Source organism: Gymnoscopelus braueri (assembly GCF_963280865.1).
Source record: "Gymnoscopelus braueri genome assembly, chromosome: 8".
NCBI classification, from domain to species: Eukaryota; Metazoa; Chordata; class Actinopteri; order Myctophiformes; family Myctophidae; genus Gymnoscopelus; species Gymnoscopelus braueri.
The window spans coordinates 11,556,115-11,581,379 of record NC_137609.1 but is presented as its reverse complement, the minus strand read 5'-3'; the positions used below and the strand labels follow the sequence as shown (position 1 = coordinate 11,581,379).

Here is a 25,265-nt window from a genome sequence, read left to right as displayed (position 1 = left end):
ATTGGAACTCTGCTTGTTACACAGTAATAAGACTGTAGTGTCCTCGTGGGGGACATCTTAGAGTTAATAAGCGAATGACACTGTGTTTGAACTCCGCTTATTACAGAGTTATTAAACTATTAATGCCTCTGTGGGAGGCTTTTCTGAGTTTAAAGCGTTTAATTACGCATTTATTAAACTATGCTGGTTTTTAATAAGGCCTTCAGAGTTTAAGTATTAATTACATAGTAATTGAGTGTTACAGAGTAATTAAACAATTATGAACCCTTGGAGCCTATGTGAATCTAGAAAGGTATTAGGTCAGTCCTGTAAGCGGATCACATAATTGTATAATCCTGCAAATAGTCTGATGGTGAGGAACCATTAGAGGCTGGATTTATGTGTGTTATCTAGTCAGATAACATAGCATAAAAAAGCTCCTATAGCCTTAGGAGGAAAGACGCACTGTCTCTTTAAGATGAGAAGTGAGTTGTAACAAAATAAAATACTTATTAGCCTGGTTATGGGACAGGTTTAATATAGGTTTTATCAGCACCAAAGGTGTAGGTGTGGGGCTGAGAGGGTCTCAAACTAAAACAGCCTGCAGGAGAGGGTCGAATCCACGGAGGCGGCGAAGAGGACACAGAGCCGGCGGCCTACAGCGTGACGCAAGGACCGAGGCATTGAATACTGTACAGGCCTACGAGAAGCCTACCGGGGAGAGACTCAACCAGGTGCTATGAACAAAGCCCTACAGTTTGCGAAAACTGTGGAGAAAAGACTGTAGATTTGAGGATGCTGCGTGCTAACAGATTCTATTGTCTGAGCTAAGGATAAGGAGCTGAGGGAGAAGCTAGAAGCTAACCACAGGTTATGTAGCTTTAGGCTACCGTTAAAAGTTTGATTAGCGTACCAGAGGGGGTGGGGGTTGCTACCAGCTAACTTTTCCATTGTCTAGCATAGTGCTAAGCTAACAGCCACTGGGAGGGGGTGGGGAATTGGCTACCAGTAATTCAATGTTTAACCAGACTTTATGATAGACTGGTACTGTGAGTAACTAGATGATTAGTGTACAAGAACAGGGGATCAATGGTAATCATTGTGGGTTAAATACTAGAATGTACTTTGGTAGAGCAAAATATATCCTATCCAGTATTAATTAACAAAATTAACTAATGTAAGTAGACCATTAAAAGGCTTCTTGCATAGAATGCTAATAGGGTGGGTGCTATTACAGGTTAAAGACAGTGTTAATTAATTATTGTTGTTATATAGCTAAAGGCTGAACAATACTACTAATTGCTAAAAATACAATTGCTGTCACAGCCCATTGAATTAAGATTAACTAAGAGACCTTGTACCCAAACAGGGGAAATGGCAGATTTAGCTGATTTGAGGGAAAGGTTGAGAGCAGCACAGTCAGAATTTGAGGTAAGAGCAGTAGAGGCAGACTTTCTGAGCAAGGGGCGAGCTCCTGATGAATATGGCTCAAAGGAGCTCCCAAAGTGTAAGGCAGCTCTGACAGTCTTTATGGAAAAAGCACAGTCTATATCCAATATCTTTCGGGATCTACCGACAGGAGAGATAGGTCACGCGTACAGTTGGCTCCAAGTAGAAGCAATTGAAATTACCCAGATTACTTTTGATTCTGAGCGAAGTGCCCGTCGTGCCGACAAATCTGAGATTAGCAAGATAAGGGAGACCTGTCGGCTGGTCTGGGTTGAGGCAGAGAGGACACTCCAGGATGAGTATGGGTCCCGCTTCACACAGACTGAAGTGGGGGTCTGGGTTGAGACAGAGAGGGCACCCCAGGATGAGAGAGGGTCCCACTTCACACAGCCCCCAGTGAATCCACATTCCCCTGCTGTGAGGGAAGAGCCATTGTCTAACCCCACAGAGATAGCAGCTGAGCCGGTCGTACCTGAAGAGGGGGTTGGAATCACCAGTCCTACAGATGAGCCAGTCGTAAAGGACAAAGCAGCTGAAGGAGGTGAGACTGTAACCCCTACAGATACAGACAAGCCGGACGCTGCTGTGGGGGAAGGGCAAATGACTATCTCCACAGATAAGGCAGCAGATTCGGTCATAAAGCAGGAAGCAGACCACGCTGCAGAGGGGGGTAGGAATGTCACACCTACAGATGGATCAGCTGGGCCAGCAGTCCTCAGAGTGAAACCAGATGGCATCACTACTGCAAGGGACAACGCAGAGACCCCTTTCCACGCTCCGAGGGAGGCAGAGACCCCTTTCCACGCTGCTCCGAGGGACCACGCGGAGAAGGAGGTCAATCCTGAGGAAGTAACTGCGGAGAACCAGTCACTGGAGATCGAGAGAGCAGATTCGATGGACAACGCGGCGGAGGGATATCTGCTCATCACGACACGCAGGGAAGGCGCCGAGGAGGTCGTGACGGCCGGCGGAGAGGAGCCATCGGCGGCGGGGGAGGTGCCACTGGAGATCGCGAGAGAAGCGAGAGAAGCTGCAGGGGAGACCCCATTCCACGCTGCGATCGAGAGAGCAGCTGCAAAGGTGCCACTGGTGATCGATGGAGCTGGACCTGGGGACGAGACGCCTGCGGAGGAAGCCGAGGGGGATCGACCAGAGGGAGCCAACGTCGCAGATGAGCAGACCGCCAGGGAGGCAGCTTCAATGGACGTCGCCACGGCGGTGAAAGTCTTCACCAATCCACTCGACGCAGAGGGGAGCCAGTCACTGGAGGTCGCTGAACCAGGAGAGAAGCCGGCGAGGGCGTCAGTAGACGCCGCTGCTGCGACGGACGTCGCCGCCAGCCCACTCAACACGGAGAAGAAGGGATCCGAGTCGCCTGGCAAGGGTGGCGTTCGCTCCAAGGGCCCGTCTAAGAAAGGTGGCAGGCAGATGGCCCAAAGCAGACCAGTCAGGCCTGTCAAGGGTGGCGTTTGCTCCAAGCCCCTGTCTCACAAAGGTGGCAGGCAGAAGGCCGAAAGCAGACCAGTCAGGCCTGTCAAGGGTGGCGTTTGCTCCAAGCCCCTGTCTCACAAAGGTGGCAGGCAGAAGGCCGAAAGCAGACCAGTCGGGTCTGTCCGAGATCGGGGGCTGGGCGCCTATTCAGCACCCCCAAAACCCCTCAGAAGGAAGTCTGAGTGGGTGTGGTCCCTGCGAGCGCCCGCTCGGAAAGAGAGGGGCGGAGTGCTACGTCAGGTCATTTCAGTTCTTACCGCCAGGATCCAGGCAAAGAGAATGCTTCGTCCTGGTGGGGCTGGAATAACTAGAAGAAAAAAGGTGAAGATTAAAGATACACTAACAATCCCTTCTCCACCCTCGAGGGAGGGGAAGAGGGCCACCAGGTGGAGCAAAGCCCCACGCTCTTTCTTGGCAGCGGCCGAGAAGAGCCCCCAGTTGGATGTTGCTAAAAAAGCAGTTCCACTGGTGGCTGGTGGTGCCAGCAAAGTGACGCTGGCGAACGAACTGACATTTGCACTGCCACCCTCAGAGTAAGGGGGCAGTGCAGATGGAAAGGTCCATGAGAAAGCGGCATGGCAGCTGTGACTGGCTAGACAAGGGTTTAGGCCTTTGCAATAGGCTTGACTAACAGGTCTATCCAGTTATTAGCTGTGGACAGTGGTACGCAGTGCGGACAATAAGCGAAAAAGATGCCAACGTGGTGTCTAAAAAATCGAAATGTCTTATTTGAGCGACTGTTTACTTAGGAATTTCGAGAGATATTGTGTAAATGAATGTATCATTTGTAGTGTTTACGATATTACCAGAAGAAATAACTTGCATAATGAAATGTATTAATTTACTGCCGACAATATGCCACTAAGTCAAAATGCAACAATAATTTGGAAGGTTCTTCCATGCAACAAAATTATTCTTAACTGATGTTAACTCTTGATCTGAGTAATCAGGCCTTTTTGAATTGCTAATTTGTTGATTGTATAAAAAGCATTTTGGGATGTGGGCTAGAAGTTTAAATGCAGAGTGAAGTTTCTTAAAGGTAAGATTGTAGATCAGCCATTTTAAAATCTCTTAAATCCTTTGCCCAAGTTACAATGTCAATTACCATGGCAACATGCCCTAAATAGGACATTGACTTACTAGGGAAAAAAGTGGGAGGAGGAAAGTTTTCCAAAACAATTTGAATTCCTAAAAAAGTTTGAAAATTACAAATTGAGAAAGTTAAGAAGCCAAAGAAGCTCACCGAGAATGGTGTTAGTAGAGGTTGGTTGTGAGAGAACTGAACAAGGTTCAGTTATCACAGGTGGCAGGTGTGGAATAATCCATGATTATGAAAGATAACTGTGTATTATTATTGGTGCTAAAATAAGGTGCTGTAATTGTTCCTGCAGGAGTTCTATTTAAGTCTGACCAAAAGCCCACTGTAGACTCCCTGCTGTGCGAAGAGCCTCAAAGGAACCTCGCATTCTTAGGCGGGGGTAGCTGCTAGATAAGAGACAAAAGCTTTGTGTGAGAACAAAGCCAAATGGTTGACTGGACAGATAGCAAAGGTGCCAGTCTGCTTTGCTGTGACAGGAAGCAGCAGGCAATCGCAAGGCTTTGTGGGTAATCAGAGCTTCCTGTTTGCTAGAAACTCCCTGTAGGAGGACCTAATTCAAGAAGTTGATAAATTCCCTGCTTTGGAGCTAGCAGATTCAGATTCGGATAAGTGACTGAACCGTGGGTCGTTCTAGGATATGGGTTCTGGAGTGACTCACTGAATCATTTGGAAAGAGTGTGAGATTAATAGTGAGTATTGAACATTGTAATGATTGTATGTTTGATGGGTTCATGATTGTGTAATGTCATATCCTTAATACTGTAAATGTTCTGTGCTTGTTTTCTCTCTAAGGTTTAATTACCTAACTGATCTAAAGGCTACTAACTGATCTAAAGGCTACTAACTGACCTAAAGGTCTAACTAACTAACAACCTAAGTATTAGAATAGAGTTATATGTTTGTAATTGTGATTAGTAATAAAATACCTTAAAAGACACCAGTTTGAGTAATTTGCTTAGACCCTCCACACTCTGACCTACCCTTTCATTGGGCCTAGTAACCGTAGCTTAACTCTGCACAAAGCAGAAACTACGATTAACTATAAAAATGAACATTATTAATAATAATAATTATTAAATTAAATAACAAAAATAATGAAATTAAATTATTGCTGCTACAATGTCCGAGGAGTCAGAACAAAATAATTATACTCTTATGTACACAAGATGTAAGAAACGTTGGACCTTGAAAAAAGAAGATGACACAGGCAGACAGGTTGGTTAGTGCATACAAGGACACTGTCAGTCTCCTGCATTGACCTGACCTAGATTCCAGCAGACAGAACTGGTCCTGCAGTTACTCAACATCTGCCTTGTTGTCAAGCCAGTTTTATCATTTGGTTGAATAACTGACCTTAGCATTCCGACAGAAAGCAGCCAGAGGCAAGTCGGACGAGAGGCTGCTGTAATAGCTGCAACGTCCACTGATGATGTGTGAGTGATTCTAGGGGCTAGCAACAGTTAATAAAACTGAATTGATTTGATTGATTGTGAAATAATAATCACCAATTGATTTGACCGAAAATAATCGAACACTATAAAAGATATTTAGCTTACTTCCATAATTTTTTTACACGTTCTTTTGAAGTGTGTGTGTGTGTGTGTGTGTGTGTGTGTGTGTGTGTGTGTGTGTGTGTGTGTGTGTGTGTGTGTGTGTGTGTGTGTGTGTGTGTGTGTGTGTGTGTGTGTGTGTGTGTGTGTGTGTACATACACTATACAGTGTATCCCCTTTTGAAAAGCAGAATTATTTTATCATCGACTTGATTTAGGATTCAAATCCTTCTGGTCTCTGTCTTTGAAAGTTAGCAAAACTTACCGAGAACATTTACAATGATGTTGGCCTCAGACTGTCCATCAACATCAGGAAAGTTGTGGACCTCACAGCTGTACACCCCTGCATCTGATAGTTGCATGTTGTCTATCCTTATCGAGACAACATGGGTGGTGTTGGGAGCAATCGGGGGATGAAGCCTGCCCTCGTAGCCTTTTCCAATGACATCCTGTCCTGACTGATAGTAATAGACCTGGAAGTTAAAAAGCAAAGCCTTTTAGTAGAGAAACTCAGAGCAACTTAATGTCTATCAACCAAATGATTATGAACCATCCCAGTCCCGTGCTATTAATGCGAGGCAATATTTAAAATCAGGCTTCACTGCAGTTGAGGTTGTGTGTGTATAAAGTAGCATATTTGAGTTCTCCAGACAACAGTTTTCAATTGGTTTTGTACCAGAACCCACATTTGGTATTCCGCTTTGGGTCTTGAGCCAGTGGTTGTCCAACACAGATTTAAAACACGTACACTGCAAAATCTCGAGAGCTAATTTAATTATTAAAAAAAGAAGAAAAAAAAGAACTCCCAAGAGTATACAAATGTAAGCAACATTTGGTTGGTTACATTACATTTGTACACTGGGAGTTAAACTCAGGACTTTACGATGTGCAGTCTGTAATGAGAACACTTATTGGACAAACGACACTCGTTGCACAAAGCAGCACATGTGTTGACAGCTGTGGGTTATTATACAAGCATACAGTAGTTGTGTCCATCCAGACTGAGGGGTTAGCCTACATGCCAAACAGCTTTCAAGTGTGAAATAAATGTTTTTTTTGCAATTTTTGAGTGGTGCTAGCCACTCCAAGGACTGACTTTGTCCTTGTGTCCCTCCGTCCGTATGAGCACGGCCTCTCTGTATGTTTGAGCACAGCCTCAACAGCTGCGGCTGATTGCAACACAAAGATGCAACCAGTTACACTAATTATACACACACACACACACACACACACACACACACACACACACACACACACACACACACACACACACACACACACACACACACACACACACTTTTGAGTAAAAATACTTAAAATGAGTAAAAATACTTAAAATGAGTAAAAATACTTAAATATTAGTAAAGATACTTTAAAGTTCCTAAACTGAGTAAAAAATACTTAAAATGAGTAAAAATATTTAAAATGAGTAAAAATACTTAAAAGATGTTAAAATGAATAAAAACACGTAAAAATCAGTAAAAACATTTTAAAGTACTTAAAATGAGTAAAATACTTTGAAGTCATCAAAGTCTGTAAAAAGTAACTAATGAAATTAACTCATGAAAGGCACCACTCTCTTCACACTGGGTGTGATTTTTTTTTTAAACATTTTGAAAAATCTCAATTTATTTTTCTTTTCTTTTTTTTTAGATTTAGAGTAGCCAATAATTTGTACCCCCTTTTTCTCCCCAATTTAGTCGTTATGCCAATTGATTCCTCCCCACACACATATCTGTGTTGTCACTGCTGTTGTTTCCCACTGGCTCACCTGCCAGTGAGGAGCCTCCACCGGGAGGACTACTCCTCCTGCCCAACACACCCTGCTGACAGGTGCCGCCCCCAGCCTGTAGGAGTACGTGTAATGACCAATATCACCCTTCCTGCCCGGCTTCCCTTCCCCTAACACCACGGTGGATTTGAACCCACAACCTCCGGGGCGGTGGGCAGGGACTTTATACCACTGCGCCACCCAAGCTATATTTTAACATAGCTTGGGTAACATTTTGAAAAGACATAATTTTGAATGTTTTAACACATGTTCTCTTATGGGATACAATCTTGTCAGATGGGGGTCTGTGGCCAAATATCATTTTGGGGGTACTTGGCATGAAAATGTTTGAGAACCACTGGACTAATTCACGATACCAGTAACAAATATTAAGCTTGTGTAGTTGAAAGAGCTGTGTGGATTTATCTCAAATCTGAATCGCAGCCATTGTTGTTTTACCAGGGTGTGTCTCCAAACTGGCGCTCAAGAGCAACCGCCATGATTAGAACTGAACCGCCTTTTTTTTCTCTCCTCTCTTTTGTAAATGCTAAATGTCTTAGTTGATAAACATTTCTCAGATGCATATATAAATTACATGAAATGTTATATTTTGAATTTCCCCACATTCACATTAAGTTCTCTTATGCGATTGTGCTGAGTGGTATCCGGTTTAAATTCATAATAGAGTAGAAATTCTGCATTTTACATTTAGTTTAAGACGTAGAGTAGACAGTAGGACTGTCAATCATTGTCAGCACTTATGTTGGGGCATAATATAACAAAATTCAAAGCCACATCAAATTATTATTTACTTCAGTGTTTATCAACCTTTTTTGTGCCAAGGCACACCTGGCATAGCCAAAAGATCCCAGGGCACACCTAGATATACGGTATATATATAATTATATATATATATATATACGGTATATATATATACACACACACTAGGGGTGTGCCGATACACTCATTTCACGATACGATACGATATTGGGCACACAACTTCGATACGATACGCACTTTTTTATTATGAAAATATATGGGGGAGAAAAAAAGCAAATGCAAACAAATATTTCTGTTTTTGCATTATTCAGACATGCAAACTTGTAGCTTTTCAGCTTCCACTAGCCGTTTTGAATCCAAATAGGGCAATAGTGTGACACCTGACTGTTTGCATGCCTGATTATTATTATTGTAAAAAAAATAAATATATATATATTTTTTTTCAAAATGATATTTTTTCAAACCTTCTTCAAACGGCGCGGCACACCTCAGCAGTAGCCCCGGCCCAAAATTGGGACGTTTGCCAGGGTTGATAAACACTGATACTTGACACAGAACCTTGTTTGATCATACACTAAATACCATGTGCTACCTCATCAAGGCAGCACCTATTGCTGTAACTTGGACTAAAAAGTGTGATTACAAGTCTTAACATTTAATAAAGCGAAATAATAAAGATGGTTGAAAGATGGTCAACATTGCGAAGGACACTTATGGCTGATTTATACAGGTGTGTTGTAGATTGAACTTGTAGATCTATTTTAGGTCCGCAATGACGTACAACAGAGCATAAATTTGGCATTACAAAAGGAGAGCAGATTTTAGTGGGGAAATAGCATATGAATAGCATGTTTACCTGTTCGGGATTCAAGGATGACTTTCCGACAAAATTCCATTGGATGATGAGTTGTTTGGTGTCTGCAGTGGTAGTAAATGTGCACGGGATAAGGACACTTTCACCTTTTGTTACATTGACCATCTTCTGAGGGGCCCTCACGGAGATGAGTTCAACAGCACCTAGAAAACAAAACCAGTCCAGTTTTACCCCCAGAACCTTTGTTAGACTTAAGATAGCTTAAACCCCATAACCAGGACAAAGCTTGCTAATAGCACCATGGGTTTAAAAGCTTAACTTCTCTTACAAAAAAGTGCACTTTACTTAAAACACCGAAACAGAATACTCACCCATCATGCTTATTAGCATCATTACACTCAATGTGGAAAACATCTTCAACAAAATGTTGTTGGAAGAGTAGCACTAAGGGATATTTTTCGAAATGGTCTTAGCTCTGCCCAGCCGTTGTTTCTGAGTCTCTCCTGTGATTAGAACGTAATGGGAGGATGATAACGTTACAGCTGAATAGGAAAGGTTACTCAGTGGTAGGTAGTGGACTGGTTGATACTGTGCATGAAGATAACATTGTTTGCATATCAATGTTTGTGAGACTGGGTGTGTGAATGCCACGATATTTGTCATACTTTTTTTCCCTCTCCACAAATGAGAAGTGAGCTGACAAACCTATTGTATTGTAGTTTTGCAGTAACCTTACAGTACCTTTTAATGTTAGTTGTTTTACAGTAAAATAGCTTTACTGCAAGTGCATTTTACAGTACAACAGCTTTACAGTAAGTTAAGTTTACGGTAAAACTGAATGTTTTTTTTTACAGTATAACTGCTTTACAATAATCTGGTTTATAATATGGTACAGTGTTGTGTTTTCTGGTCCAAAACTGTACATTAAATGCAAATGAATAAATTTTTAAACTATACATTTAATAAATTAAGTATTAATCCAAGTACAGTGAATAAAACGGGTATTTATTGTGAAAATATTTATCACGATGCGACACGTTGTGAGCTTGTAGATCGTCCATTTTCGGAGCAGGGCACCGTCGTAACGTCAAAGGATAAATCAGGCTTTAACGGTTCATTCATGGTTCAGTACTTTGGCGGTACTTTAGCCGTTACTCATCTCTCTCTCTCTCTCTGCGCCCGCCCCCCACCCCCCACGTTCATGCCTTGTAAGTCGTTCTGGGTCAGGGCCCCTGGCAAGAAGAATTAATGTAATTTAATCTCCACCTGGCCTTTTTATCACATTGCCTAGAGAGGAAAAGTGTGAGCCAGAACACTGCAATACTCAGCTTATCTGCGGGGAGTTCACTCCCTGGGTGCTGCTCACTTATTATAGGCAGTTTCACCTTTGTCACATTGGCTCACAGGAGCGGTGCGCTTTTTGCCTTACAGTACAATGCTGATGGAGAGACAATGAGTCATACGTTGATTAATTGAGTATATAATTACCAGAAGTTGGCACAAGTAATTAATGAGGTGGGGAATGTTGATGAGCAGCGACTGATGGTCTTGACTTAGGGATCCAGCCCAGGGATCATAATGAGGAATCTGGTGGGAGGACAAGTGAAGGAGATGCACAACAAAGCTCATTAAGTACAAACCCTTTTGATAGGTTCAAATGTCAGGCTGTCTAATGTCTGAAAAAAAGCATTTTGGTAACATTTTCTATGAAGCCAAAGTCTATCAAGCAGTATAAACTTATAATGCAGTATATCTGCTTATATAACACTATTATTAGTTATAAGCAGTGGTGGAAAAGGTCAAACGTTTTACTTAAGTAAAAGTATCAATACTGCAATGTAGAAGTGCTGTTACAAGTAAAAGTCCGGAATTAAAAATGTACTTGAGTAAAAGTACAAAAGTATTGGTATCAAAATGTACTTAAAGTACCAAAAGTAAAAGTACTAAAATGTTTGAAAATAGCAGATCTACAAGCTCACAACACGTCGCATAGCTTGTAGATCGGCTATTTTCAAATAGCCTAGGTATAAAATAGGGCTAAAGTGGTTAATGTATGTTTTATAATGTAATAATTTATATCTACAAAGTAACTATTCGCTAAAGTTTTCAAATAATTGTAGTGGCGTAAAAGTACGATATTTGCCTCTGAGATGTAGTGGAGTAGAAGTAAAAGTGTTGGAAATTGGAAATACTCAAGTAAAGTACAAATACCTCAAAATTGTACTTAAGTACAGTACTTAAGTAAATGTACTTAGTTACTTTCCACCACTGGTTATACGCACTAATAAGTCTGTGCCTGTCTGTCTATCTGTGCCCCTTTTATGCCCATGTGCTGTATGGAGATTCCTGATGTCAATAGGATTTCATAGGCCTCCTATGATAATGGGACTGGGTGCTGCAATAAGTACTCAAAGCGTGTAATCTGCCAACGGGTACAACAGGTATGTAACCAGGGGGGCATGTTTTACGTTCTCAGTGGGCATCTTTCTCAACAGACAATGGCCTAGTAGTAGAAACTATACTTACTGTATGCAGATTATAATGCATTTTAAATATGTCTGTAAGACACACATGGGCTTTATAGAAAGTGTTACCAGAGTTTTGTTTTGTTTGTTTATATTTAAGGGAAGTGTGCAACTGCTCTGCTATTAGTGTTTACCTCTTGACTGAAAGGAGGAACATTTTTGCCAGCAGAACCGTTGAACACGTCAGAAGAGGAAATTTACGTTTTTAAATCTTATCACTTACAGTAACACTAACGGTCGGTGTGACTCACAGCCACACAAATGACCTCATGAAAGTAAACAGTATAGTGGTCAGTGTGACAGGCCCACATTCTAGATTCAACTCCTTGAACTGACATTTCAAATTTAAAAGGAAACAAAACAAAAGATATAGAACAGTGTTTCCCAAACGGGGTAGAGGACCCATTTGTATAGCTTCATCTTTTGTTTCCTAAATTAAAATTATTCGTTTTTGAAAAGATTTTAAAAAAATCCCCCAAAAAGTCACTATTTTTCATAAATTAGAAAAAAACTACAACTTTTAAGAAGTAGTGAAAATATATCTAGTTTGGGTCCCAGGGAGACATCAAATTTCTCTTCTGGGTCTCTAGGTAAAAGGTTTGGGAACAACTTCTAGAGGATAATCTAGTTATAGCCACTCAAGAAACATAAAAAAAACAATGACCTCATAGATCCCGGCACTTTATTTTCAAGCAGGTAGGTCAGCGACTCTTGTTGCAGGCTCCATTCTTCACTTTTGATGATATTAGTGATAATAGAGTAGGGTTCCTATAGGAGATCATAGTATTAATGTTGTAAGTGGTCAAAATAGGCTCTATGCACAGCAGCCATAGTGTAAGACATTCATAGGTGTTACCAATGATACTAATGAAGGCTCTGTTCCATTCTGGTCAAACAGGTGGGTCTAAAATGTGGGCCCAGGCCTCCAGGGACCCTCATGGTTCCTTAAGGGGTTTCCAAATGGACCCTTAGGGGTGTGTAACTCTGACATTTGGTTCCATTTGTACACTCTCAGAGTTGTGGGGGTCGTGAAAATGGAAAAATCTGAGAACCACTGTATGCTACACTAAATGGAACAGAGCCTTCATTAGTATCATTGGTAACACCTGTGAAGGAAGTGATAATATGGCCTATAGCAGGCATTGATGGTGATGGTTTGAATGCTTCCTAACGTTTTTCAGCTAGATTCTTAGTTCTTAGTCAGAAAAGATCACAACTGTTTATCTCAAGAGTACTTGATGGTTTTCCCCATCACTTGGGACACCAGCAGAATGCAGTTAACCACTAGCAGAGGCACTAGCAGTATATAGTTTGAGGTTGAAGGCACTTGGCTGAGAAAATGCAGACGTTTATCAAGCAACAACAGAGCTGCAGTTCAGAAGCATTACCCACAGATGGCAGGCTTGACCGCTAAATGCTAAGTGTGCGTCTGTGTGCGTGACCGTTGTGTGTGCGCATGTGTTTGTGGTTGGAGGGGATTGCAGGGAGTTGGAGGCAACCGATGACAACACAGACAAGAGCTCCTCAAGCCTCAGTCCTCGCCCTCCTCCTCCTCCAGTCCTCCTCCTCCTCATCTTTCCCCGGCAGCCTATGAAAAATAGGCCAGACATTTAGCATGACTTCACACACTGTCCCTACAGCCACAGAACGTACCACTTTTAAAAAAAGCAAGGGATGGGTGCTGCTGCTGTCAAAAATAAGAATATGCAACCGCAAGCAGTGGAGTGAGACGGGGTTCCGATCTGACCCCTGCAGAGAGAGAGGGAAAAAAGGTCATTCGTGACCCCATGCATAAGCCTCCCACCGCCTTGCAAAAAAAAAAAATACAGTGACACTGATCTATCATCTTACATTGGCGTCAAGTAGCACGTGTAAACCACTTGCGTTCACAAGGATTGGTGTAGCTGTCCACAGGCAGTGGTGGAAAGTAACTAAGTACATTTAGTACTGTACTTAAGTCCAATTTTGAGGTAATTGTACTCTACTGGAGTATTTCCAATTAATTGTACTCTACTGGAGTATTTCCAATTGTCTATACTTTTACTTCCACTCCACTACATCTTAGAGGCAAATGTTGTACTTTTACTCCACCACAAGTACTTGAAAACTTACTTACAGTAGTTACTTTTCAGATAGAAATGATGATATTATGAAACATGCATTAACCACTTTAGCCCTATTTTATTACCTAGGCTATTTGAAAATAGCCGATGTACAAGCTCACAACGTGTAGATCTGCTATTTTCAAACATTTCAGTACTTTTACTTTTGGTACTTTAAGTACATATTGATACCAATACCTTTGTACTTTTACTCAAGTAAATTTTAAATTCCGTACTTTTACTTGTAACAGAGTACTTCTACATTGCATTATTGATACTTGTACTTAAGTAAAACATTTGAGTACTCTTTCCACCACTGGGCATAGGCAGTGATACAACCGTTAGGAGGTTGTTTTGTCATCTCTGATACTATTGAAGGGTGTCCTGTGTTGACCACATCAACCCTGCCATCCCTATTCTGGGGGGGGGCGAACATTAGGCGAAAGTGTGCAGATCTGCAAGCTCACAACGTGTCACAATGCAGCGCATTATGAACTTATGGATCTGCTGTTTTCGGCAAAGAGATTTGGAAGTAGCGGAATTTGGCGGAAGTACCGCCCAAGTAAATGTCGTCGAAGCTTTACAAATCTGTTTACATTCTTCGTGAATGAAACGAGTGTCATGATTGGTCGAAAAATATAGTTTCCGGGGGAAATGCGAATTTTCTCGGTCAAATTTTGCACAGAAGGTGCTGGAGAGTATAGGGTGCAATAATCAAACTAATCGATTTAATCGACTATAAGAAATACTTGATTGATTAATCATCGATCGCTATTTTGGCAAACTCCTACTGTATGCCTCCTCCGCTGTGATTTTTTACCAAACCATTTACAAGCACTGTTTGGAATCCATGTTTGATACGTTGAGCTCTTTCTGCACCCCTGGCATTTGTCATTGCCCGAGTTTATCCAACCGCGGGCAGGCATGCCAGCCCAAGCCTTGACAACGGTTCATTGCCGTCCCCGAGGTTGGACAAGAAGGGCAACCTCAAGTTTTCAAATAATTGTAGTGGAATAAAAGTACAATATTTGCCTCTGATATGTAGCGGAGTAGAAGTAAAAGTATTGGAAATTGGAAATACTCAATTTGTACTTAAGTACAGTACTTAAGTAAATGTACCTAGTTACTTTCCACCACTGCTAATGAAATGGTATAGTGATAGTCTATAGTCTGCGATTTTTCCAACATTCTGGAAAGAGTTGGCTCAGAACATGGAAGTTGCTCCCCCGTTGGTTGAAAGCCTTTCTGTGAACTGTCAGAGTTCACTGTTTTTCACTAACACTGTGTTCTAGTTCCTTTGCACCCAAATAAACTCCTGTCTCCTCAGCCATGAATTCTACCGACTCTCCCGGATCAAATGTGTTTAGGTGGCAGAGGTTTGTCCATGTTTGACATGGCAAGTCCCTTAAGCAGGGAGATCGCTTGCAGTGGCGGTTCAGAGTGCAGTGGAACTTTAGCTCTGCTGCTGATTGGTCAGCTGCTGTAGAACTGTTTGGAAAGATATAGGGCAGCTGACCAATAAGCACATGTAGCTTATCACCCTCTCATGTCCTTTTATCACTTCCCTCACCCAGGGGCAAATAAAGGCTGGGTATGTGATGAATTATAGGCTATTGTAACATTTCTGTTGCATCTGGCATACTTTTTTACAATAACCTTTGCCCTCTGTCCTCCATTTGTCACGCCGTGGCTAGGTTTCACTAGATCTGAGAGAGTGAGTTGAGCCCGATTTATACTTTGTTGCGCGATAGTGACGCGCTCCGGAAATACCCGATCTACGGCTATTTCCGGCACACAACACCGTCGTACGATGGAGCATAAATTAAAGGAATAGTTCAACCAAAAAATTACTTATTTTCTATCAATTACACACCCTGGTGGGGCTTCATGGGGTGTGTAATTGATAGAAAACAAGTAATTTTTTGGGTGAACTACCCCTTTAAGCATTGAAATGGGGGTGGTGAGATGGGACGATGGGGGATGTAGTGGTTCAGCAATGGTCACATTGTATAAAAGAGCTTTGTTAATATTTTATCAGACACATTATGTTTCCACTCCTCTTCATCTCCCCCCCCCCCCCCCCACACACACACACACACTATACAAGAAGATAGAAAATAGATGTTCATACTTACAAAATGGCCCACCTGAAGAGGCAAAGCTAAAGACAGCAGTCTACAACTGAACACTGGTTCTGTGTGGACACAATAGTTGTGGAAAGATTCTCTCATACATGGGGAAACCCTGTAAAAGACATTCAAAAACATCAAGTTCATAAAAGTGATTAAATACCCGATTTAACGTAAAGTAATTGCTATCTGCTGTCTGATATCAGTGTTGGACAGTATAACTAAGCATTTCTAGGAAGGGTCTCTTGCGACCCATGCAAACTTCCAAAAATACATTATGAATTAACCACAGAAGCCCTATATCAAAAACTATTTTTGCAAATTAAAGATTTCCTTTAACGTTAAAAAATTTCATTACAGCAATGCATTGATAGAATTGACTTTATAATTTGCACTTTCGAATACTTGAGTACTGTATATACTTGAGTATATACTTTGTCCACCACTGATATGGCTTTTCCAGTTATCCAGGATGAAACTGTTGTGTTGAGATGTTCAAGAACATCACAGGATGATAACAATTAAAATACTTAAACCCTATAGACCACGATGAGCTGATTTACAAGCTCACAACGTGCTGCGATGCATTCATTGTGAGCTTGGAAAGCTGCTACAGTATTGTCAATACATTTCGCTTAATGAAATGCCCTAAATAGGGACGCCAGGTTTAAAGTGGATAAATCATATGTTTGATTAGTGGCATAGTTCCTACTAGCCCGTGTATTGATCCGGGGTGTATTGTCATGTTTAAATATTAATTGTTTATGGATTTACATTGCAACAAGTATTAGCTCACATGTGTTCAGAAAGAGTGCAGAGCCGTGGTTAGCAGTTGGAAAATGAAAAAAAAACTCTGTGGCAGAAAGTAGAGAAAAAGAAAAGAAAAACAAGCCAGGAAGCTAAACCAACTAATGCTTTTTGACCAATTTCTTATTTATTTATTTATTTATTCTCCATAGAGGAGCAGCCATCAATATCTGACCCATGTTAATGCACCCGTTCAATATTTGATGGTTTTTATATGTGAGTGCTGACAATGGAACACGGAAATGGAGGGCACATTTCAACCGAGCTACTTTCACTAGCGCCGCATCCATCTTCTTCTTAACAGAACTATGCACTCCAATCCAGTGAGTGCCTTCCCATGGAAAGAAGCAGGGAAGAGCAGTGATGGAAGCCCCCGCCAATAAGAGGCGCGTATGTCAGTGTTTAGACTTATTTTACTAAACACAACAGTTAAAAGATCGATGGCCGACAGGGCAGAGGGGGGTATACAATCTATCCCCACTCTCATGCCGAACCTAGGGGTGGGCAGTTAACCAAATGTAAACCGAACATTTAAACCAATAACTGACTTAATCTTGCCCATGTAGTTTTATGATTTGAGCCATTTTGTTCAAAACGGGCACACTCCTGCAAACTTTAGATGTCAATCTTAGCCAATCAGGATGGAATACGAAAAATCAAACCGATCCGTCTTGCTCACATGACTATAGAGATCATGTGTACCGATTTGAGTGACATTTTGATTGAATCTGAAGGAGTAATGTAAAAAAAATGTGTTTTACATAAGTACTGGCGCTATAAAAGGCAGTAAAATTGTTGTTGAAGTTCAGTGGTAATGTAAGCAGTTGTAATGAATCTGCTCTGATGAAGGCTCATAGCCGAAACGCATTTATTGTGTGTGTGTGTGCCAAATGGAAATGTGAGTACTTTGTCCTCCATTGATTTGAAATGTTGGATGTGCTACCTTTTTGGGATTTTTTTTTCAATTCCTACTTTTGGTGTGTATACTGGATTTTGGGTCTAGCACTTCACTGAGAAAACCCATTGTTGATGCGCAACCTCAATTTCTTATTTAGTTGTAATGAATACTTTGATACCTTTTAGATTACATGACTTAAAAATACTGGACAGGTTAATTATATACTTCAATCATCTTGAGGTCAATACACTCATTAGCATAGCCAAGAGTGGTGGAGCCTTACCTGCAGCGATTGAGAGCAAAATGAACAGGAATCAATGTTTTACCCATTAGGATAATACATTCTATGCATCATGTTGGCTCCACAAGGGGAGTAAATAGGGAGAGATTTATTACTGAATCGGTGCATGTTATGCCTAATTTATGATCCACCATATGACCGTGTCACCTACCGAAAATAGCCGATCCACAAGCTCACAACATGTTACGGGTGAGCTTGTGGATTGTCTATTTTTAGCGAGTGACACTGTTGTTCGATGAAGTATGAATTGGGCTTCAGGGTGACTCCAAGGGGGTTGGGTTGGGTGCAGGCAGGCATAGGCCAACTACACGCCACAGCTATGCTGACTGCCATCTACTAATACCAATAATCTGCTCCAACACACTGTGGTTCCCAAACGTTTTAGCTCGAGACCCAAAAGAGAAATTTGATGTCTCGCCGGGACCCAAACTAGTGAAAATAGCTGATCTACAAGCTCACAATGTATCGTATCGCATCGCAACGTTTTTACATTTAAGAAATGCCTCAGATTTAAAATTTTATCAACCTATAGAGCACCGAAGTCTGACGTAATTTACGCATCCTACCTGGTTTGCGGTTTTCCACCCCCGTTCTGAATTCCCATAGACGTCTTTAATATCGCGTCAAATAAGAACTGTGTTCCAAAAATAAGCAAATTATCCCGGCGGTTTGACTCTTATGGATATGAAGCATCAACTGACGGTGAGAAAACGCTAATGTTACTTCCGCCGAATAAGTTACATTTTTGCCAGAAACAGACCGTATCAAATATAAGTGACTGACTATCATAAACTATACAGAACCTCCTCCCTGACAATATCGCCAAGACAGTTTGTCTATTTTTGGACCACAATTCTTATACGAGACGATTCTAAGATGACCCAATGTTATTCTCCATAGAGAAATTACTTTACGAACGAGGGGATGAACGAGTGACGTCAGGACTTCTGTACTCTATTGAAAATCTTTTGAAATAATATAACGTATTTTTTTTAAGGAAACCAAATATTTTAAGGGCATATTTACTCGCAACCCATACAAATGGGTATGCAACCCAAATACAGTGTAGGTCCCAACCCACTGTTTGGGAAACACTGTTCTAGTGGGAAGGAAGGCATGCAGCCTGCAGGCATGTCACATCATTTATGAAAGCACTTACTGTATGAACGCAAACATTTTGTACCATGGCCGGCCCCAGTGGGAAACAAACCTCCATCTCTGGCAGCGTTAGCACCTGTTGAGCTACACTGGTTTCTTAGCTACAAGACTCGGGGTAGGTGAGGCATACTGTATGAAAGGAAGGCGCTTAAAGGATCATACGGGTGGTCATGTTAAGTCCATTTACTACCACTCACGGTGTACGTGACATTACTGCCGACCACTCTCCAGAGCAAGACCATGGTTTATTTTTGGTCTTTGAGGAAGCCGGTATTTTTCATTAATTTCAGTACCTTACAATATGAAAAACACCTTGCAGAGAATTGAAACTTCCTTGAGCTATTTATTTAACACGCACCATTATCATTATTTTTTTCCCCAACATTGTTCTCGTTGCATTTTAATACATTTTAAAATACAAATGGTCTTGCTAGAGAAATCTAGCTAGTAGGAACTAAGCCATTAATCAAACGTATCATTTAACCACTTTCAACCTGCGGCGTCCCTATTGTGGGTATGTCTTTAAGGTAGGGTAAGTGATAATTTTTTATATTTTTTTTTTGTTAAAAAGGTTAAAGTAGGCCTACTATATTCTGATAGTAATCATTGCTACAGAGCGTTTGTTCGGTCACAGGGCTCTCTCCAGCTCTTTAGTAAACAGAATATAGTACATTTTCAGGTAGGTGACAACATTTTAGCCAATCAGGAGAGAGCACTGAAAATGCATTTTCTGTTTAATAAAGAGCTGGAGAGACATGGGAGACTCCTTTTACTGAACAAACACTCTATAACAATGAGTACTATCAGAATATAGAGCTATTTAACACTTATTTTAACCAAAGTAAATCACTTACCCTACCTTTATATGCTAGAGAAAATATGTATTTACGGACAAAATTCAAACGTCCATTACTGTCAATTTTTGTTAAGTCACCGTAAGTAACACCGACTATTGTTCAGGTCCGTTCAGTAGTGTTCTTTTATCGTATTATTCGCTTATAGGAGAGCGCCCCCCTGCCGTGATCACAGAAGCATTATTATACACTCCAGGCAATGTTATTGGCTTGAACAAGGTTGCGTGCTGGCGTCATCAGCAGGTACCACACCCCCCGTGTGCTTTATAAGCACTGATGAGTGCCAGGCACGTTAAATTATTTTTTTGGTGAGGTCATGACGTTCATAGTGACAGAACAAAAAACTGAAGTCTCGCTAGACGAGATCGAAATTTCGAGATTTCAATCTCGTCTAGCGAGACTCAAGTTTGTTTTTTTTTCAGATCAAAAAAAAAAAAAAAAAAAGCTATTAAAATACGCAATCTAGCGCAAGGCCTATTGGCGCACGTTTTAAGCTGTGGCGGACCCGGGATGGAGTTATGACATTTTTCTACTGTACCATTTCATCCTAAGATATCATAACGTCATAGAAAAGGTAAGAAAACCTTAGTCCCAAATTCTCCTTTAATCACAGAGCATTCTCACCTTATCTCTCAGATGGACAATGAGGTATTTGTACTTTACTTGAGTATTTCCAATTTCCAATACTTTTACTTTACTCCACTACATCTCAGAGGCAAATATTGTACTTTTACTCCACTACAATTATTTAAAAACTTTTGTTACTAGTTACTTTGCAGATATTAATTATTACATTATAAAACATACATTTACCACTTTAGCCCTATTTTATACGTAGGGTATTTGAAAATAGACGATCTGCAAGCTCACAACGCGTCGCATCGCGACGCGTTGTGAGCTTGTAGATCTGCTATTTTCAAACATTTTAGTACTTTTACTTTTGGTACTTTTAAGTACATTTTTATACCAATACTTTTGAATTCCGGACATTTACTTGTAACAGAGTACTTCTACATTGCAGTATTGATACTTTTACTTAAGTAAAACATTTGAGTACTTTTTCCACCACTGCAAGTGTCAGATCTTGGACTCATTCCACTAGAGGAACATCTACTTCCTGGGCCCTGTTTAAAGGGCTTTTTATTCAGGATATTTGTGCCGCGGCAAGTTGGGCTTCTCCCTCAACTTTTGCCAGGTTCTATAGACTAGACTTGACTGCACCGCCTCTGGCACACGTCCTTAGTGCGAACTCCAGATAAAAGGGGCGACGACGTTCCCCCTTGAGGCTGTCAAGGGACTTCGAGATAAGTAGTCTGGGCAATACGGGAGTTTATAGTCTCCCATAAGCGAATATTGAGCGAGTAATATGGTAAAAGAACGTTAGGTTACGAACGTGACCCCTGTTCTTTGAATATTACGAGCGAGATATTCGCTAAAAAAACGCCCTCCTTGCCTGATTGGCGAGAAGGGAATTGCTTATCTTGAATAACGCGGCTGGCACTCATCAGCACATGCAGGGGGGTGTGGTACTTGCTGACGACGCCAGCACGCAACCTTGTTCCAGCCAATAATATTGCCTGGAGTGTATAATAATCCCATAAGCGAATATCTTGCTTGTAATATTCAAAGAACATGGGGTTACGTTCGTAACCTAACGTTTTAATGACTTCTGATGAAAACGTAAACAATCTTATAATAACCTCGCTCTCTAAACATTTATGGGAAATCTGTCTCTGTTCATGTACGATATATGACCAAAGTTGTGAATAGATAATGATGTGTTTAGACTGATGTTGTGGATGAACAGCAAGACTTGAAAGCCATGTTCTGGTTCCACTCCAAAAAAAGCCAATGCATTTTTCCCATAGAGATTTCCAGAAATATTTATATCAATTATTTTAAGCCTAGAAACAAGCCATCCAGGGTCCTGGTGAATCATGACCACAAAACATTTTATTCTGTGAAAAAACAAATTTGAGAACGGCAAAACAAGGGGTATTTATTAAATATAGTATATCATATAATTAAATATTTTTACAAAAATCACAGAATAAAATGTTTTATGGTCATGATTCACCAGGATCCTGGATGGCTTGATTCTAGGCTTAAATTAATTGATATAAATATTTTTGGAAATCTCTATGGGAAAAAATGTATGGACTATTTTTAAGTGGAACCAGAAAATGGCCGCCACTGCTATGCCCTATACCAGACGCTGAAGATTGGTAGACTTCAAGGGTTTAGGTTAGGCTATATAGGGCTCTGTCAGCAGGGTCAGCGGGCCGTTTAGCTGTAGATCATAGTACAATATGTTTCTTAACTGCTGAGTGGACTGTTTCATGCCAGAAGGGTTGTCGTCCCATTAATCTTCAGTTGTCGGTACAATGCAGTTTCTGAACTGCTGAGCTGGTCGTTTAAGCCTCCGGGATAACCCGTTCCATTACCCATGATCTCGCTGCATTTGGTGTGCAAATTATTGGTTGAGATATTGCATTTTGAGTTTAAAGTGTAGGCGCAGCATCAGTATCATGCACTGGATACTTATTGGAGCTGAGAGCAGGGATCAAGCTAAGTAACACATTTTTTTCATTTTCCAGAAGACCCATTCAGGCTGGCTGGGTCTGCAACTCTGCATTCGACCTTTTTTTCCAACCATAAAACCCTAATGTTTCCACATGCAATACCAGGTCCATAGTTTCAGGACACCGGTCAAAATCATTTTCTAATTCATTTGAAAATCTTTGATTAGAGTTTATATTTGAGAACATTTAACTTTAAAGGGATTGTAGGCGATTCAGAGATAAACAAAGAAAAAAACTCCAGCAGTTCGTTTCCCCGACCACCAGGGGGTGACGCAGGGAGGACTTCCATAGAGTTAAGGGGGCTTCTAAACGGGCCATGCCGAATATAGGTTACTTTATTCTGAAACAATTCGTGGAACTGCCCGCCCCTGCTGGTTCTCTGAATTTTTATTTTTAAATAGGCTCTTTCATGACAAATTGACCACATATATGAAGTTAAACAACTTAATTCTATCCAAACGCCATCTGAAAAGTAAATTATGAGCCTCAAAAACGAAGTTTGAGAGCATTTTAAAACCGAAAGTAAAAAGTTCACACGGACGCGCACGGATGCGCACATGCGTGCGTTAATTTACGGCCCGACACAAACATAAACAGTAGGGAAATACGGATTTCAGAAAGAGGACTGTGTTTCAATGCAGGAAAACACCCCAGCATCATTATATAGTGGCTGATAGAGGGGAAAAAATTCAAAATATATATATATAGATATTTTTCTAATTTAGGCTTAATGTTGCCAACAATCCCTTTAAAAATATATATATTTCTTTCCTTTAGTTTTTAGCGGCAACCACGCCTAGTAGTCATGCTGCTGGTCGGTCAGTTGATGTCTTTGTCCAAAACTTCCAAAAAGTGCAAACCCAGAACTGGTCACATCGCATCACAGCTTATGTGCTTGTTGTCTGGAGCATTGGTTCTCAAAGTGGGGTCCGCGGGGACCCCCAGGGGTCCTTGGGGGGGGGGGGGGGGGGTTCCAGGGGGCAAGCAAAATGTGTTAATATAGCATCACAATCATTTTCACCACTTTAACCTTTTATACTCTGGCTATTAAAAAATAGCAGATCTACAAGCTCATAGCGCTATGAGCTTGTAGATGTGCTATTTTTGAAAAATCTTGAAGATTCGTGCAAATCTTTGAAAATATTTATTTTAAAGAATCAGAAATCTTTCCTTCTGGGAGTCCCTGGCACAACATATTTTGATTGATTTGAGGGAAGACTCACATGGTCAGACCCGTTGTCTTACATCGTCAGTTCCAACAGCAGATGGTCTGAATCACAAATCAGCATAGTCAGGCGTTTTGTCACAGAAATACTCGGGTAAGCTTCTGATTGGCTGGGCTGTAGTGGAGGTCTGTGGTTGGTCAGATGGAGTTGTGTGTGTGTGATTGGTCAATCCACAGACATATTATGTCTACTCCGTACATTTGTTTTTGTCTTGTCCTTAAGGACTTTTCAATTGTAGTGCCACAGACGTTAGATATCTATCTACAGTATCTCGTTGGTTCTCAAAGTGGGGTCCGGGTACCCCCAGGGGTCCTTGAGGGGGTTCCAGGGGGTCCCCAGCAAAATGTGTGAATATAGCATCACAATAATTTTTACCTTTTATACTTTGGCTATTCAAAAATAGCAGATCTACAAGCTCATAGCGCGGCACCGAGTGCCGCGCTATGAGCTTGTAGATCTGCTATTTTTGAAAAATCTTGAAGATTCGTGCAAATCTTTGAATATATTTCTTTTAAAGCGAACATTTAAACACAAATCTTTGCTTCTGGGAGTCCCTGGCACAACATATTTTCAGATGGTGGTCCGCGGCCAACTATATATCAATTTGGGGGTCCCTGGCATGAAAAAGTTTGAGAAGCACTGATCTATCTAATCGTCTGGCTACTGAGAGACTTGTTGAAGGTAATGTGGTTTTGAAAGTAAACGAGTTTGTCAACAGCATTCCCTCTCCTCTGGTTGATGGAACCATACGTTCTTAGGCTATAACATAAAGACAACTGATTCATTCCAGAAGCGAAAAAATTTACAAAGCACATTAAGCACAAATATTTTGCTGAGGCGCAGGTCCAACTCTTCTGCAGCTACTTAACATCCTAAACTTTGAGACCTTTCCCCAAAACAAGGTTCTAGACAGTCAATGTGACTGTAATTGACATGCATTGTTGAATATGGTATTTGTTGTTCACAAATAATATTCACATCATCATTAGAAAGCAAGCAGATTCAGAAAACATGTTTTTCAGTGAACATTGCACTATTTCAGTACGGCAGCAGAAGAATTCCAACAGAATGAAGCTTATAAGCTTCATTCGTACTTTTGATATGTGTTCATGTTCTGGTATTTGGTAATGTATATAATTCATAGTAGAGTTTGATATACCTTGCCCCTGGGGCAAATATTACACTTGTCAGCAGGAGTCACTTTGCGTCTTTATTCAGGAAATAGGGTACGAAAGGAGGTATATTTTCATAAACGCGCAATGTTTTGTAATCAAATTAAAAGAAGACACTCTTGTTTGTACTTACATTTTCGTTTGTCGGACTGTTCTCAAATCCAACAGTCCTTATCAAAAGCAAGACACAACCTAGAGGCGAGACGCTCTGGCAATGTGGAATTGTAATGGGAAATACCTGACTTGATCTTCTTAGTTTGCAACATAGGATGCTATTTACCTTTTGGGGACTAATATGTAAAAAATTATAATAAATGTTTCAATGAAATGGTGTGGTATATTAGTCCACAAAGGGCAAATGAAAAGACATCAGCATTCTTTACTGTATAAGCCTTTATTTTGTAAAAAGTCTGTTGTTTGAATGATAACCCTTTTTATACCACATACTTGAACACCTTGTATTTGTAAAAAAAAAAAAAAAAAAAGAAGAAAAAAAATAACACATTTTTGTTCAAACACCTAAAAAAGCTGATTGACACAATAACATTAATTTGCACCGACAAAAAAAAATACAACTT

The 25,265-nt window shown here is 40.8% G+C and overlaps 1 protein-coding gene across 1 annotated transcript in view; it reads right to left on the bottom strand.

Moving 5' to 3' along the window:
* LOC308090674 (V-set and immunoglobulin domain-containing protein 1-like) overlaps positions 1–25,265 on the bottom strand; it is a gene marked incomplete at its 5' end in the record, with an annotated part of 37,956 nt that overhangs the window by 6,674 nt on the left and 6,017 nt on the right. Inside the window, one exon of the mRNA XM_080435940.1 lies at positions 5,834–6,041. Within this exon, the coding sequence (XP_080292066.1) occupies positions 5,834–6,041 (208 nt within the window). The remainder of the gene's footprint in view (positions 1–5,833; positions 6,042–25,265) is intronic.